At 42.1% G+C, this 18,119-nt stretch overlaps 1 protein-coding gene across 3 annotated transcripts in view; it reads right to left on the bottom strand.

The window, feature by feature from the left end:
• The window catches only part of CXADR (CXADR Ig-like cell adhesion molecule), a 33,489-nt gene extending 20,953 nt beyond the window's left edge, over nucleotides 1-12,536 (bottom strand). For all 3 annotated transcript variants that reach the window (XM_057368610.1, XM_057368611.1, XM_057368608.1), the window contains exon 1: nucleotides 12,406-12,536. In XM_057368610.1, the coding sequence (XP_057224593.1) occupies nucleotides 12,406-12,460 (55 nt within the window). In that variant the 5' untranslated portion in view covers nucleotides 12,461-12,536. The remainder of the gene's footprint in view (nucleotides 1-12,405) is intronic.
• Nucleotides 12,537-18,119: the final 5,583 nt, after the last annotated feature.

Raw genomic sequence — 18,119 nt, 5'->3', positions numbered from 1 at the left:
CTCAGGGGTCTTTTCTGAAAGTCTCTTTATAGTCTTTTCGAAAGCGAGGGGCAGTTGGCCAAGAGGTGCAAAAACGAGGGCAAAACCAGCCAAGAGGTGGGGAATAAGGCCCATTGTTTTGTCAGGTGTACTGCACAAATTATCCTGTGCAGTTCTCTCCGCCTTGACAGCAAGAACAACGCAGTCTACCGTGGATTACACCTTGTTCTCTGAGCAGCCTGGGCACCTGCACTTGGCAGACATCCCACCTCAATCTGGCCCAGACTTATTTTGAGCAAAGTCCCCCTTCCCCCCTTGGGGTTTTTGGGTGTTGAGTCTCTGTCCATCTCGATGATCGTGAGAAAGATGAGGGACTTCCGTACTGTCTCTTACACACCTACAGCAGCTGTACACAGATTGAGACATGTGGGATAGCCTGGACGACCAGTGCTTTGTCATGGACGCACAGAAGCTATTTAAGAAAGCCAGGAATAGCAGGTGACCTACCCTCTACCTGAAGGACCAGCTGGAACACAAAAAGCTGCTCTACAGGATGGACAACAGGYTGGTGAGGAGCTTGTGGGATTAAAGGGTAGCACCGTATGGACAACATCATAGTCAAAGTTTGGTACAAATCATCTGTTCAGGGTAAAAAAGCTGATGAAGACTATTTCAGCAGTTCCAGAATGTCTCTACAAGTGACAGAGACTGGTTATTGTGGGACATTTTCACCACTGTAACATGTATTAGAAGGGCAACACAGCAAGACACAAAATCTAAGGGCTTTCTCAAAGATTTCAGGGAAAAACACTGCTAAATTAATCAATCTCCATTTGATACTTGAAATTGCTTTCAAGAAATAGAAAAAAAAAAACTAAGACCTTGCTGGGGCTGGGATCAACAGCAGCCTTGACRGCAGTGGCCATGAAATAGTAAAGTTTAAAAGAGGAGGAAGGCAAATACAACAGACCCTGCACTTCATTTGGACAGACAGATGCACTGAGTCGCTGGAATTCTGTGGGATCCAATTCTGAAAAGCGAGAGAGCTCAAGAAAACTGGGGGGTATTTAAGGACAATTGCTAACCACACAAGGAGTACATCCCAACAACCAGCAAAATAAACAGATCAATCAGCAGCTTGGCCTAAGGAGGAAGAAGCAAGAACAGCCTACCAAGGAAAGAATACACAAATATTGCCCAGACATGCAGCACCCCTGCCAGGGAAGTCAAAACACAACCAAAGCTGGAAGTAGCGTGGGACTTCAATGCCACATGAAAACCTTCTACTATTACATGAGCAGTAAAGAATCAGAAAGAAAAAAGGGACAGGTGATAGCTGATACAGAGAAGACCAAAGTACTCCATGTTGATGCTGTTTGGAGCAGAAGGTAAGACTTGACTGAGGTCGYGTCCAACACAAACAATTCTGCAAATACATTAAAGATATACATGAAGCCAACACACACAGTGACAAGATGACATTTTCTCTTTTTTTTTTTTTTTTTCCAAGGTTTACCCTTCAGTTTCCACTCAAATCAGGGAGATTCTATTTATTTCATTCCCCTAGTATGCTCCTCAAAACATGAGTGGACCTACTGTGGCATCTATCTGCTAGTACATGACAGGCAGATATTTTACTAGGCTGAAGGAAGATTTGTATTTGTTTTGGTTAGCATGGTTTCATGGATAAAATTCCAGACCCTTTTCTGACAGTTTTTTTGGTTTCAACATGCCATGACTCAAGTCACTTATCCCACTTATTCAAACAYGCTTAACATTAAAGTATTTACTTTCTTACTGCAGCAAATAAATCAGTGCAAAGTGTAGACTCAGAAGCAAGCAACAGACTCTCAAATCCCCTGAAAGTTAACATTGAAGTGCACTTGATTCAAACACCTGTATATTGTTCTCAAAGTATTTTGCAAGGAGAACGTGCTATATTTGGCTGTGGCAAATAACAGAATGAGTATTTGTGACTGGTTGAGAAGAGCCAAGCATGCTTCTTTGATGAAGAACAGTAAGTATTATCCCTCCTAAAAATTTGTACTAGAAAAAAAGGTCAATACACAATTTGGATTCTGAACATTTGRATTTAAGTTTCTTAATGTTGAATACAACACTCTTTTTCCAGGAAACTACCATAAATAGCATTGCAAACTACATCTGTATGATTGAACCAGTTTTTCATATGATTTCTGAAGAGGTGCAAACCAGTAGATGATCTTTAGAAAAGTTTTTTTCTTCAAAATATCTGAACCTACCGTAAATATCACTCAAGCAGAACACAGCTTAACAAACAATGTTATAATTAAGAATAATCTAGGCAAAATGAAATATTTTATGGAATATGATGGAAGCCATTTTCTAGTATAAAAGAATCTTCAAAATAGAAAACAGACAAAAAATTTAAATGGAGCAAAGCTTTCTTCATTGTAACACAGACATAAGTAAAGTTGTGATATATACTAACAAATAGCAGAAAGCAAATTATTAAATTAATTACTTATACATTYAGTATTTTCTTATTTAATCAGGATACATTAAAACTCTGCATTGTTGGCTTACACAAATCTAAGTGTGCATCTAAATTCAGCATGAATGTTTCTGGAATCAGATCAGGCTATGCCACAGAARGGTTATGTAACCCGGCAGACATCGTTCCTCTCTAGATGGGGAACAGGACAGTTTTTACAAAGGGCAAGAGATGAGTTCAGAGATGCTGCTGTACTTAGTGTGGTCCACCTGCAACTGCATCTTYGGAGTACTTTACTACCAGACTCTCCAAAACCAGTCTTGTTTGTCAATAACTGACTGCAAACAAGGAGAGGCTCTAAATATATATTTTTTTTTCACAGAATGAGGCTTTAAGTAGCAAGTAATGATAATAACCAGAAATGCACATTAATGCTTTGACAGTTACAAGCTATAAAATATACTTAAGAGACACTCCAGCTTAAGACTTTTCTTTTAAATGCAGATTAGAGATGTACCTTTGATAAAATCTTTCCACTGGGCAGATTTCAGTCACAAAAACTACCTCCCCACCATCCCCATTTCATTTCTGAATACACCTCTTCTCCACAGTTCATCTTCTACTATTTTCAGCTAGCTGTAATGATTTTACAAAGCAAAGTTGCCCACCAACTTCTCCCCTTTTGCACCTTCACACAGTCAGAAGTTCTACATCTTATTCAAACCTGCATTTCTGAACTAAGGTCCTGTAGAATTGAGTAAGCCAAATTTACACCCCTAGCAAGCAGGGATTACACMGGGAGGAATGTACACACTGAGGAGTGCCTGGTTGAGGAGACTTCCCAGTGTYGAATGGCACAATCCAACACAAACACAAGACACAAGTCTCCATGGCTGAAATCCCCACAGCAGCCACCATCCCACAATCACCTCCTGCTTCCTCACGACACCTAACATCAGCGTCCTCAGCAGCCAAAGGGAACATCTGCAAGGCAAGGTCCTGCTGATCACGTAAATGGATTAAAAGCTGCCTTCACAAAAGAATAAAGGCAAACAAATATTTCACATTATTCATTTCAGTGGATTTTGCAGAATCCAGGAACTGAGTCATATCAGCACAGCTGAGATGGTCCCAAAGTTGCAGAGTTATGCTGTTTTGCCACAGTTTATCACAAGTGAGAAACCAAACCGCAAAATAAATTCTAAATGTAGCAGTGAGACCCCTCCACAAAAGGTAAAAAAAGAGCTTTAAGTAAAAAGGCCCAGCTTCAGATTTGGGTTCTCAGTTTCTGTATCTTACTTCCAAGAGCAAATGGACCCAGTACAATTCAGCTTTCAGAAGCTTGGGCCCAAAACACGATGAAGCTTTGCTGAATTTAACTCTTCACAGGTGATAAACTCTATAACACAAAGAACAGTTCCTAAACAGTCTCCTTGAATTTAATAAACATTAAAGGAACAATGTCAATAAAAAGGAAGAGTTTAATAGAAGGATTAAAAAAATTAGTTGTCTTCCTTTAGAAGGCAAAATCAATAGATTTACAGATTTTTGATGTGAGAATGAAACCCAAAATGTTTCACCACAGATCCCAAAATACATACTAGCTCAATACACATCTACTTATTTAGTCAGGTACCTAGGTACCAAAGAACATTTAGGCTTCACAGTAACCTCAATGGAGGTAAAAACAAGAAAAGATGAAGGACAGGAACAAGCAAGCAATTGGTAAGGAACCAACAAAAGCTAGGTAATAATGCAGCAGTAAATGAAAGAAGGGAAGAGAAAGTCACACAGCATTACTGCATCTGAATCCATGTATCCAAAGAGGTTTGGTTTAGAATGTTCTAATATTAAAACTCCACAAAGAATTCAGGTTTTTTGGATAATCAGGTGCTGATAAGGGCAAATCACAAAGCTTTTCCTAACAAAGAAAGTACTGTCCTGCTAATATCAAGTGTTAAACAGTTACTGTTTAACATGCTCCACAGACCACATTTTTTCCATGCTTCACACCCTAAGTGTTATCATACAATGCAATGATACAAATTTCAGAGATAAGCACAGTTCACTGCAAATGGTAAAAACATCCCAAAAAAAAATCTCAGCAAAGCAACAAGCCTACTTACACCTAACATTCCCAGGGCTAGTGATGTTAACATACCATATATTTTTCTATTTAAACCTCAAAAAGGTCCAATGCAAATAGATTAGAGACAAAATAAAAACTTGCATCTCTAGACTAGCCAAAGTCCACTAGGCAGAATACTGGTTGATCCTCAAAGACAGTAAAATGAAGACAAAAGGTGTCTACAGCTGCATTTCAGACCTCCCAGATCAGTGCCCTCTAAATCGTAGCCCCAGATCTTAGAAAAACTCTCCTACTGTGCGGAGAAGATACAATTTATGCAGCCAGAGAAAGTAAAGACAGCTCAGGAATTTAAAGCACTCACCCAGAAGAGGTTTGGCTCCATACAGTTTCTTCTCCTTCCTAGATCATTTAGCCCCAGACTAAATATGAAAACAGTTCAGGAAAATAAATCCACACAGCAATTTTTGTAGACAAGAGCTTAAGTTTTATACACCTAATGTTAGTAGAGGCAAGATTTTAAAACCCTTTCTTGCACATTTCATCTCAGCTACCTCACACCAATGGCTCAAAGAGGCTGAGTGACCAAACTCCCAGAACTCTGCTCTGGTAAAGTTTTCAGAACACTTTTTCCACAGATGGTACAGACACAAGACTTACGTGCGTGAAATAAGGTCTTGCCATAAACTACAAAGAAAAGGCTACTGAAACAGAAAGAGACAAAAAAAAACCCCCAAAAAAAACCAAAAAAAAACAACAACAAAAAAAAACCCAAACAAAATTAAACACAAACCAAAAAACTTCTGTACATATAAGAATAAGCCTGGGAAAGTTCAACCACCTGGACAGTCAACTCTGCTGCTGAGTCTCAAAACAATGGGCTTGTATTTCCAAACTTGATCTGAGCAGGGTGGGGGAGAAGCACCACTTTTTTGAGGCACATTTACTTGAATTCAGAAATCCTCTGTCAAATTATAGGAGTAAAAAAAAATAGACAGGAAACTGACTACACACACTACTTCAAAGACACAAAAAATATTCTATCAGTCTGGATGTCTTCAGACAGCACTAAATTAATAAATATCTCCAATTCATGTAGAGTTGCATACCCCTGCCCCAGTTTAAAAGGCACTGCACAATTAAGCCACAAGTTACACATCCTCCCAATCTAATAAAAAATTCTCAACTTTAAGGCTCATATAAACAGAACTACCAATGACCCCAACTCTGCAAACACATAGCACAAGCTTTATTTCACTCCCAACCACAGTTCACTGATATCAGCTGAAACAGTTATGCAACTATGAAAACCTAAAAATCGCAGGCTAAAACTTTATCTTGCATTTTTTTATTTCCCCACAACTTTGTTTTTTCCTGAACATCCGCTTTGCCTTCAGATTCTCTCCAACATCCCTTTCCYTTTACCACTGTCCTTGTGCTCCTTACTTGTTCAGCACATTCTTGRAGCTTTTGGGTTGCTAAACCCAAAGCCACCAGCCTGTATCCTAGCAACTGCTGGCTGATGACCTTCCTGAGAGGGACGCGCTTATCAAGTGGAGAGAGGGGCATTCAGATCTCCTTACTGAAGGGAGGGATAAGCTTTCGGAGGGCAACTGAAAGGGGGAGGGGATAGTGTAACACAAACTGGGATTAAGATTAGTTTTAAGCAGAGGACTAGAGTTTAGCCCAGTATCTACAGAAGATCATGATGAGCTCCAAGTTTTCTTTGGTATCAGCTGGATGGACTCTGGCAGCAGCTACTCTGACACAAAGGAGGGGAGAAAGAATCCAGTGCCACSGCTGGAAGCAGCAACAACCTCTGGAAGGGGCAAACCTCGGCAAATACACAATGCTACACCACATGTAACCGCATCACATCTGTAATGGGAGCAGGTGTAATGTGAAACTGTACCTTCAGACTGCACTTCAGAGCCTTTCAGGAACCATCTAGAAACAGTATTGATAAGWGTAAAATTAAATGAAAACTAATCATTGCAAAGACTTTATCAGTGAACTCAAAAAACAAAAAGATCAGAGCCCAAATCCTGATGYGATTTATCACACAAAATCCTGCCCCTCCTCTACCCAGTGTACACCAACTGCACAGGTTGTTTTGCCTTTAGCTCTGCAAGTCACTTTCCCATTAGGGACGGATATTGGAGRCTTACACAGTCACTAAGCAATCAAGCCACATGATTCGATCTTTTTCCTGCCAATTTGATGGCATTTAAAAGGGAGCTGAATGAAGCAGCGCAGTGGCAGAGTGAATGCGTTGGGCACATCTGTCAGTCAATGCATCAGGGAGTTCACTACAATCCAACACTTAACTGAGCAGCCATATTATTTTCACTTGAGTAAAAGGGCTTTGGCTCTTCTGAGCTACTGAACAAGCAACGAATGCTTTTTTTCCCCACTACATGCAAGGTTTGTATTAAGATTGACAACTACTTGATTCAGTAGCAGAGTTGATTTTGGGCTCATGTTGCTAGCTTTGGGKTTTTTTTTAAATATCAAGGTGAAGCATCACAATGACAGAAAAAGGTCTTGTCTGCCCACTCTTGTTTCCCTCCCTGCCCCATTCCCACCGTGTAACAAACAAATGAATAAGCTCCAAGAATTAGAATATTCACTTTAATTAGCCACAAAAYTAACTACTCATTTAAAAACTTAGGGAGACTTCAAAATAGATACACATATATTTACACATACAGGTTAGTTTTACATGCCTTAAAACAATGAAGATGAAATATTCCTTGTAGCTTAGACTGTAAAAACATCTAAAATGAAGAACTGTAGACACAGGATAAATGAATACAGGAAATTTCAATTCCTTATGCAAACTAATTTTGCACAAGTTTAAACAGTTGAGAATGTATCACATCCTCAWCCTTCCCTCCAATACACCAAATAGTTCTTGTTGATTAATCATTTCTCAGCATATTAAGCATATAGGCTTTAGCTGCAGGGCATGAAAAAACATCTATTAAAAAAATGTAGCAGCAAGTGGAACTGTAAAACTTGCAACCATCAAGTACCTCAGATGCTTCTTKACAGCAGCCAAAGGACATCACAGCACCACTGAATGGCTCCAGTGAAAAACCAATAATGCTCCAAATCTTGCCACTTTATSACATGTTTTGAACACATGATCCACTAAGTAGCAGACATTTAAATAAATTAATAAATAAACAATAGCAATAATATACTCCACCCATGTGTGTTTGAGATTCCAGCTGACACACTTTTTTTATAACTCAGGCTGRATCTCATTGAGTCGAATGAGGAAAAGGAAGAGGTAGAAAGCTGACCTGACAAAAATTCATTTTTTTCTAACTTTTAAATTCCTTGAACTGGCTCACCATGAAGCCAGCTGCATTCTAGGTACAACTTCAAATGGAATGCAAAAATAATCTTTGAGCTGACATCTAGACGTTACCTGATGTAGTGTTACTCCTCAACTAAGCTCCCTCCAKGCCAAGGTTTTACGGATATATCCCCCAATGGGAAAAAAATGATCAAACAGAACAGGTTTTCCTCCTAATGCTCTTCTGCCATCCTTCCTGTCACTCATTCCTCGTCTAGGACAAGTTGGTGGCAAAACGATTTCTTATTTCAAATCATGTGATCTAGCCAGTTAAAAAATTATAGTTTTCCACAAATGAGACCCATTTCCAATTTCAGTAAATGAAAGGACCCACAAGGATGCAGAGCCTGCTTATACTACAGCTGCTACTGAAACAGGCTTAYACAGACCTATGACTTCCCTGCCACTTACTACCACAGCAACTGGCTGAAGTGGCTTTTTTTTTGAGCTAACCCCTGAAAAGTGCAAAGGACTAAAAAGAGGAATAACTAAAAGTGAAGGGGAAAAAAAAAGAAACTGAAAGAAAATAAAGTGTAACTAAATTGATGTAACAGAAGGATGGGGACACACATATTCTTCCAGGCTGGTGAACCATACAGCTGTGGAAATTTCTCTTATAATATTTCACACAGACGCTAAAAGTTTCATTAAATCAATGAGAAGCTGCGACAAGAGCAAAAAGAATCCCTGTCATTACCAGCTTACAAAAGGATGCAAGCAACAATTGATTAAATTAGTGTGGAAGTATGTTGAAACAATGTCCCCAAAACCAAACTTCCTAGTCTGTACAAACCTCTGTAGGCACTGTGGCAAAAGAGTTTTAACATGCTCCAATAGGGAGGCAGATTGGAAGATATTCAAGGTTAATTTCTTGAAGTGTGAATGGAATCAGTAGCAAAGTATACCTGTGCTCATATAAAAATATGAGCACATATTTTTTTGTAAAGCAGCAAAGAGAGAAGCTCAACCAGACATTCAGGAGGGGTAGTTTCATCTGTCTATTAAGTGGGCTTGGCTGTGGAAGAGGCAAGAGCTGGAAGWGCAGACAGAGAGGCAGCTGAAGTTTGATACAACACGGGGGCAGTCAGAGGAGACCAAAGTGATGAGCTATAATAATCCCTGCAGAACAGGGGATTCTGAACACATAAAATACCTTCTGAGAAACACAGATTAGCCAAGGGAAAATCACTAATTCAAATGTCATCGTCAATGTCACAGCAGTTGACAAACAGTTGATTAAGTAATCTCTGGTTAAAGATTTCCCTACATCTTAAAACCCTAAGATCCAGGAACTGAGCCCCAAACTTCAGGTAACTTTTCGTGTAAAGGACACTACAGAAGAACTGGAGCCCTGCATCTTGTTACAATTACTGCCCAACAGATGAAGTGCACCAGGTTTAGCAATTAAAAGACTGGGATAGGAGCCATCATTAAACTCCYGTGGTAGTCAAACTTCTAATTTAAGCTTCTGCAAGATCCTATTGCATGCATAAAAACATGAACAGGCTTAAATTCCTTATCAGACTTATTTGACAAAGTGTATTAGCCACCAAATGCTAACTTACCCTTGCCTGCATTAGGTTCTACTCCTGCATGCAGAATTGGAATTACGTTTGCAAGTTTAATAACAGGGCAATAACCACAGACTTTCCCTAAAGTTTACCAGAACTTTGATTTTATTTAAAAACTTACAATTCTATTAATAAAGAATAGAATTAATTGCAGAATTTTAACAGAGTACAAAACTACCTACTATTACAATTGCAAACAAAAAACCAAAACGTACATAATACCCACTACAAGCAACAACAAGAGATATCACTACAGACTAAAGAAATTCCTGCCCAATTATTCACCTTAAAACTTTACTCAAACTCTTATCCTCAACTGGGGCATTTATACGCACAGCATKACTGCTTTGTAAAACATCTCTTCCAAAGRTTAAATAGATCACTATGCACCTAATATAWTTTTTTWTATTTATTTAAAAAATAGATGYTAATCTGGCTATGTTAATGTTTCARTTACTGAAAATCTGTGTTCTGATATTACAMATTTTCAGAAGTTTAAAAGCTGTAAATTATTATCTTATTTGTTCAATTGGGATCACAAGTTCAGCACCAATAGTTATTTTTAGTCATCTAAAACCCTACACAAATTTGAATTTGCGCCAAATGGAATGAGATTGTTTCCCCAACACTGTATAACCAGGGATACAGTGCCACACCACATGATGTCACGATCGCTGTAGACAGCTGGGTGAAGAAGGAAGTGAGGATGTTCAGTTACAGTGTTTGTCTTCCCAAGCCACCCTTATGTGTGACAGAGCCCAGCTTTCCTGGGGATGGCTGAGTATCTGCCCATGGGAAGTGGTGAATGAATTCCTTGTTTTGCTTTGCTTGCATGTGTGGATTTTGCTTTCCCCATTAAACTGTCATCTCCACCCACAAGTTTTCTCACTTTTACCCTTCCAATTCTCCCCTCACCTCAACACAAGGGGAACAAGTGCCCATATGGGTGGTCCTCAGTTTCTTGKTAGGGTTAAACCATAACCACTACAAACTCAAGTAACTTCAGCACCTAGGCAATCCTTCACTGACAACAGCTTTCACTCAACAGCATAAAAAACTTCCTCTAAGTTTGGTCCATATGGAGAAGAGCAACTTACTGACATCCATTCCTTCAGTGAAGGAAGTAATGTCTATCAGCAGCACAGACCCAGAAAGATTAACTCAGTCTGATGGGAAAAAACACAAACCAGCTCAGAGGACATATCAATGCTTATGATACACAGATTATTCAATGATTTCCTTCAGTGAACTGTGAAATATATGTATTTTAGGATATCGGCACCCAAATAAGTGTACAAAAGAGGTATGTGTGTTTTGATTAGGAATATTTATYTACAAAACAATCCAATGTCACACTGAGGACTGAAGACACCTGTTTCCTTCAGCAGAACTAAAGTGCAAAATTCTGTACTGGCTTGACATTTCCTCATATACTAATTATTCCTTATTTTTTAGAATCATGGCCTTTGATAACCTAGCAGTGATCCAGTTGAAATGAAGTACAGTTTATTCTACTCACAACAAGGTTTTTTCCAGTTTTTGTTACATGAAGTGTTTCAATATAAATCTTGATGACTAACCTTGTCAACTAAATACTAGTAACWCATAGTTCTTCACACAGCATCTATCTTGTTTCTAACTCTGCTTCGGGAAACACAAGTAATGCAGAACTACCTATTCCCTTTCATTCAGGAGATCAGAGTTCACCATTCCGTTACAGACACAAAATTTTGATCCCATGACTAATTTCCCAAAACAGCAGTGACATCAACACAGACATTAACATTTCAATAGGAAATAAAAACTGACCTCCTGACACCGCTGACAGACATTTTACTGTGAACCTGAACCTCYATAGGTGTTTTGTCACCTTTTGCAGTTTCACATAAGTTTGGGTCAACTTCAGGGGTTCTTTTAGAGATATGTTTAGAAAACTGACATGGCAGTCAAGTGCATTACAGGAACATAACAACATCTCGTATTTGAGGTGAAAAACATCTGCCTACTTTTTAGCAGCCTAGGCACGTTTGATTTGGTATGTGTGGGTTTTGGGTATGGTTGGTTGCTTTTCTTGTTTGAGTATATCTACTCCTTTGTTTTCTTTCATCACAAAAMCCAAAAGCGTTTAGGTCCATCCAATTCAACTCCTTTCCTCCCACCCTCAAATCCTCTCACGTTGCCTCCGCAGGGCTCAATGGTGGCCATCGGGACTGGACAACCGCGTTCCCGAGGGCTCTCCGGGAGCCACGCGGCCCCTTCCACCCCCTCAAAAGCAGAGCCAGCCTGGATGCTGGAGGTGTTACACACGCAAGGCTGGGGTTTGAAATTAAATATTTTTTTTCTTTGCTCTTTCCATGTCGTTTTTCCCGCGTTGCACTGACTCCGCCGCGGGAGCCGCTCCGGCCGGGAGACAGCGGGCGGGCACGGCGGCAGAGCGGCCCCGGCCGCGCCGGGGGCTGCCCGGGAGGGCGGCGGGGGAAGGGGAGGGGGAGGCGACAGATAAAGCTCGGCAGCCACGCTGAGGGCGAACAAAGCCCAGGTTGGCTCCGCGGCGCGGCTCCGCCGCCAGCGCCCGCCAGGGCACCGCGCCCCGGGCTGAGGGCGAGCAGGGCAGGGGGCTGGCGGGGACGGGCAAATACACGAGAGATGGAGACCCGCACACGGCCGAGACCCCCCACGCCCACACAAACAGCGCGGAGAGCCCCCCACGCCCACACACACACACGGCGGGGACCGCACACATGCACGGGCGGAGGTGCGGCGCACCGCAGCCCCCGGAGCGGACACCGGGCGGGCAGCAGCCCCCTCACGCCGGCCGAGCTTTCTCCCAGTCCCACAGAGCAGCCCCCTCCCTCCCTCCCTCCCTGTCCCCGTCCTTTCCCATCCCTTTCCCTCCCGTCGGTCCCGTCCCGTCCCTTCCACCTGCGCCCACCTGCGGAGCAGAGCAGCACGAGGGACACCCCGAGCAGCAGCGGCGGCGGCTCCATGGCGCGGCGGGCACCCAGCGGCGGCGGCTCCTCCGTCCACGGGCGGCCGGCGGGCCCCTCCCGCCCCGCGCACCGCCCAGCAGGTGAATCAGCCCGGGCCCGTCACTTCCGGCCGCTCCCCGCCCCGCCGCGCCCCCGGCCTCGGCTCCGCAGCGCCCGCCCCGCCCGCGGCACCTGCGGCCCGGGGCCGCCCTCCACACGTGCCCGCTGCTCCKCCGGGGCCGGCCGGGGCTCCCCGCACGCTCCCCCGACTGCCCGCCCGGCCGGCAGCGCGGACGGGGCGGCGCGGCGGCCGCAGAGCCCGAAAGAGCGCCGAGCGAGCGGCTGGAGGCTGCCCGCGGGAGCCGGAGGGGTGCCCGGGGTKCGGCGGGCAGAGCTCAGCGCCCGTCGGGAACGCTTGTCCCTTGCGATTACTGCGAGCGCCGAGCAGACTTGTCGTGGTCCCCATAGCAACGCGGCTGTGGTGCCTTGTGCGCGCCTTGTGCAGCGCACACGTCTTGCCAGTGAAAGATCTGGAATTGCAGAAAACTGGCTCKGCAGACAAAAGGAAGACGAGAGCGTTTGCGAAAGGGTACGAATCAGACTTTGGTTCTGTAGCATGGTGCCCAAAATTGCAGCCCCTCGTCGGTTCCAGAAACTCTGCTTTGTGCTCCACCTACAGCAAAGCCATCAGTTACATTTATCAGACTAAGTGCACTTGATGAGGTTTATTTTCCATAAATGAGTGCATTCCATGAATTTATTGCCACATACTGCAATAACAAAGCTGTTCAACAAAAATACAAGTTTCTGGCACTTGTAAAGGGTTAAATAGTATTGGTGCCATGTCCTTTGTTATGTTCACAGCTCTGTCTCGATTGTGAAAACACCCCCATAATCAAATATTTACACAAAAGCAGTAGGATCCAGATTTGCATTCTAAACAAATTTTGAAAGCGTCACCATTTGTTATTTTTCTGTGATGTCTATAATAAATAAAATGCATTTTTATATGATTATGTTTGGTATATGTGAGGTGAGAGTTTAAAAACCAAATTTCTTTCTGCCCTTGTTCAAAACATTGGATTAAGTGGGTATCATATAGGGTTTTTTTTTTTTTTTTTGGACACACTTAGCTAGAAAGGAGGTGCTACTCCTTTCATTCAATAAAGGGCTCCTAGTGCTAAAATCAGCAGTGTCTCCATTTCTGCTGAATTATGAATATGTGAATGTGCACTGAAGTCTTTCAAAATGGTTGGTTACTCTGAGTAAAGCAGCAGCTTCTACCTGCCAGTTCAGAATTAGTTTTTTGATAAGTAGGGCAAATGCATTGTCATTTTCCATGAAGGTTGAGATAAGTAGTGCTTACATCTTGTAACGACATGACAACTCACAGTGTCTGTTAGATCTCCTTTTAAAAACAAATCTACCCAATAAGATGCTGGATACTGCACATAAAGMATAGAATTTCAGTTAGGGAGATTTCAAGCCTTTTATTTAATGACAGAACAGAACTGTCTTTCTTTATGTGAGAGTAAGGAAATATTCATGTAAGCTGAAGCTAAAGGAACCAGAACCTCAAAGTAGGGATATTAAGATTTTGSTCTCTTCTCATTTTTGATATGTGCTGCAGACTTTTGCTTTAAAGGGTAATCTGAGTCGAGTATCCCAGGCTGACTGGATGAGTGAGGTTTTTTGCTGTACATCCACTTGTGTCAACACAGAAATTATATACTRTGGAAAGTGTAATGGGGCAATCACAGTCATTACAGAAAGAGAAAATGATTCGTCATTAGAATGGTGATGCTCACCCTACTGTGAAACAAATCCTAGCTAGTAATTAAAATTAATACCGTACTGCATCTAGAAAACATGAGCTCCACATTTTGACTATCCTAGACAGACCTGTTCCTGGTCTCATTTAAATCAAAAGCAACATGGATGCAGTCCTGTTCATACTCCTGAAAATTGTTCACACTCCTGCAAATGAACAGGACAGTGTTCAGTAATTGTTTTTCAAAAGCAAAAAGAAATCCCTGCTTCCCCACTGCAAACAATTGTCCAGGTAAAAAGACATAAAACTAGCAGGTTTATTAGAGGATGTGACATTCTGTAGATTTTGAGTGACCTATACTTCCTGGAACACTGAACACAATGGGAGAAAGGCATAACTGTGAAAATGACCACTCACAAAAGAAAAGGTCAGGTTCAAAACTTTTTTAGTGGATTTCTATTTGTGCCAGCATTTTAGATCAAGCCCAAAAAAGGCTTCAGGAAGAAGGCAGACTACAGTCAAAAAGGAAAATATATCYATGAGAGCAGAGGTCTGTAATCCACACCCACACGCAGTTTGCWAATGGAAAATTATTTCTCATCTCTCTTATGGAGAATGCTGTCCCATACTCAAGAATCTTATGTTTTATGTGAAATATAAAAATATATATTTCAAGTGTTCAATGTTAAAAAAAAAAAAACTTCAGTACTATCCCTACATCAGTCTCAGCCTAAACTTCTAGATAGCTAGAAATAAAATGTAAAATCAATATAATCTTCTCTAAATTGTAAATAATTCCTTATCTTCCTGACCTTCCACAAAGTAAAATTACTATGGCTTTCATTTTTTGAGGGGATGGATGAAAGAGCACCAAGTGAAGTTACTCAKAGGCTTGACACAGAGAAGCAGTGGAATGGAAATCATCCATGCTTGTGTTACACAGGTCACACAGGACATGTTTGTGCCATACAAGGAAAACAGGCTTATTTTCTGTTTCAGTTTCTGTGCTATACAGGAGGAGTTGCTGTCATCAGCCACTACAATACCTGAGACAAAATTCCCCAAAGGACCACATAGTTCCTAACATGGATACCAATATCTCTCAAGAAGGGCAAGAGGGAAAGAAAAAACCAGGAAAGAAAAATAAAGAGGAGAAAATAGTGCCCTTGGGACTTTGGGTCTGTATTTCTACTTATAGGAGGGAATCACTGCATTTTTTGGGGGGATACATTTTCTTCTGGATCAGCAAACTCTATCGCTGTACTCCGTAATTCAGGCCAGAGGCAGCATAAGGGAGGACACAGATTTGTTTGGCCAGGACTGGAAAGTGAGGTAAGAGGACAGGAGGGCAGGACCATTTCTGTTGCAGGCTGTTGGTGTTCAGTGTGAATTCACTTGGAGCTTGGTCATTAAACTGGAGGTGCCACAGTCCTGGTCTCCCCCCAAGCCTCAAATTCCCCTGTGTGTACTTGTGCTGGTTCTGGAGCTCAGGACACARAGGATAACATAGTTTGGGAAGCCAGGCTGCCCAGAGATGAAGACCTTTTGTTTTCAGTCAGCTGAGGTCCCTGAAGTGTCTTCCTGCTTGTTTGCCTTTGTACCAGCTAGCTTTAAAAAAAACGAAAAGGGAGTGGCTGGGTGGCAGACAGGGAAAGGGAAAGACTGAGAGTCAACTGGGATCAGCTTAAGTTGGCACCACATCTAGAACTGTGTGAACGAAAAGGTCGAACTTGTGCAAACATTTTTTTCAAAATAAATTTTCTCATTGCTTATACTGGCATCCGCGCCCGATGCGAGGAACGGGCACTTGTCCTACTAAGCTTTTTGGCACTGTCCTTATCAGCATTAGTTAAACCAGCCTGGGGCAAGTCAGGCTGATATGCTGAAAATAGCTGCCAGAGTCAGGAGATAGCCTACATTAAGTTCTCATCAACTTAGGATGGTTACGGCAAAGGATCCGAGAAGGTTAAGTTACAGAGCGCTGAGTATTTAATCATAAAGCTTAGCGTGCCACTCTCGTGTCATGTCCCAGCCGGCAGAGCCCGGAGCAGTGTCCCGAGAGCAGATTTCCAGCCTCTCCCCTGGGACAGGTCCAGTGAGGGATCATCACTTCCATCTCACCTCAGCTTCCGCAGAGAGTGCACCCTGTGACCAAGGTTTGCCTTTTCTTTAACAACCTTGGGCTRTTTCCAGCTAAGCTTTCATGCACTTACAACCTTTTTATAATGATAACTAAACCAAATCCATCACTGGAGAAAATAAGGAGCAAAGGAAAAATTATCCAAAGATAGCTGAGGTTTAATTGCCTTTAATTCGAGTTAATGTTTTTGAGAGCCAGTCTCGTCTGGAGTTGAAATAACAGCTTTCCCATTTAGCACCTCAGTCAAGTGACAGTTGCTCTCAGGGTAAAATTCACACCTTGCCGTGCTCCTCTTTTTGGAGAGACAATTTTTAGCAAAAACGTTTTAAGAGGGCAGCAATTTACACCTTTGTCTCTATRCAATATTAAAGCTTAGAAAAATAATTTGCCTCGAATAATTTACTCTCAGCGGTTACTTGGATATTTGCATCATTTTGAAACAGAGAAAGGAGAAAGCAAGAAGAGCAGCCCCCTACCAATGGTGGTTAACCTATGTTAACTGAGCATCCCTGCAGGTGTAAAGTTTTGTACTTATGCTGTGAAAGGGAAACAAAATCCATGTGATAGAAAATAGATTTACTTTTTTTGAAGTCCAGAAGAGGAGTGCATCATGTGATTCATCTTTGTAGAAATATGAGTGCTATCYTTTCTTAGTTATATATTGGAGATTTCTTTGTATTCAAACTTCCATTGTCTATGTAGATGGCAGTAAAAGTGCAATGTCTGTTGGCTGGAACAATAATGCAATAGATAGTACAGATCCATACTCTTGCAAACAATTTTATATTCACCACAGTGATTCACCCAAAAAAACCCAACCAAACACAAAAAAAGGAAAGAAGTGCATGATTAGCCACTGAGCTGAAGAATTTGGGCTTGAACCTGTTACTCCTTGTCCTATCATTACATTTTGTGATGAAGAGTCCTCTCCATCTTCCTTGTCAGCCCCTCAGATACTGTAATGACCCCCTTGGAGAGGACAATTGAACAGGAAGATGACCACAGGTATGCCAGAACAATGAACTTTCATGCTTAATCCTACAATTAACTCAGCTCAGTGTTAATAGTGAAGAGCAGGTAACTGATGATGGCTTGGACTGCATTATGAACTTCCAGATTGTTTTATTTGTGCAAGGCATTTATAAATGGTGCTTTAGCCCTTACCAGTCTCTTTGGTGTCTGTACCTACCACTTAAGGCTCCAGTGACATTTCCTGAACTGCTACTCAGCTGCCACTGTCCTGATAGGCAGCCAAGTTTCTCCTGGTTTGCACTGYTGGCATTGCCTCCTCACCAGCAAGACACTCAAAGGCCTTTCCTGGGATAAAATCCCGGAACTCCTGAGGCAAGATTCCCTGTAATTTGTGGAAACWACCCTTCTTTACCAAGCCTGAAGCRTGTGTGTGAAGAGAGCTCAAGAACAGGCAGGAAGGTGCCATTTCAGGTCTGTCAGCTCTTCTGCAGTCAGTAGCTGAGATGCCTTCGCTGCACTCCTTGTCCCACCCTTCACCTCTCACTCCTGACCAGTGTGAGACACTCAGTGCTCAGCTGGCTGCTTTCTGATTTTTCTCCCATTGGTGTCTGGCACTCCCCTTTCCTGGGAAAGCCTGGATGGATAGCTCAGGACTTTAAAATCTGCTTGTCACAGGCTCTTAGGTGTTTTAGGGTAACTGCAACAGTTCTTACAGAAAAGCTCCTTAAAGGTACCTCAGTTTTTAATGCTGTTGTTTCCAATAAAATAATTAAATAACACAGAGCATCTCTATG

Source organism: Malurus melanocephalus, unplaced genomic scaffold (genome assembly GCF_030028575.1).
Source record: "Malurus melanocephalus ecotype Western Australia unplaced genomic scaffold, MMel_1.1 scaffold_95, whole genome shotgun sequence".
Classification (NCBI taxonomy): Eukaryota; Metazoa; Chordata; class Aves; order Passeriformes; family Maluridae; genus Malurus; species Malurus melanocephalus.
The sequence above is the reverse complement of the archived record's forward strand: the minus strand, read 5'-3'. Positions and strand labels throughout refer to the sequence as shown.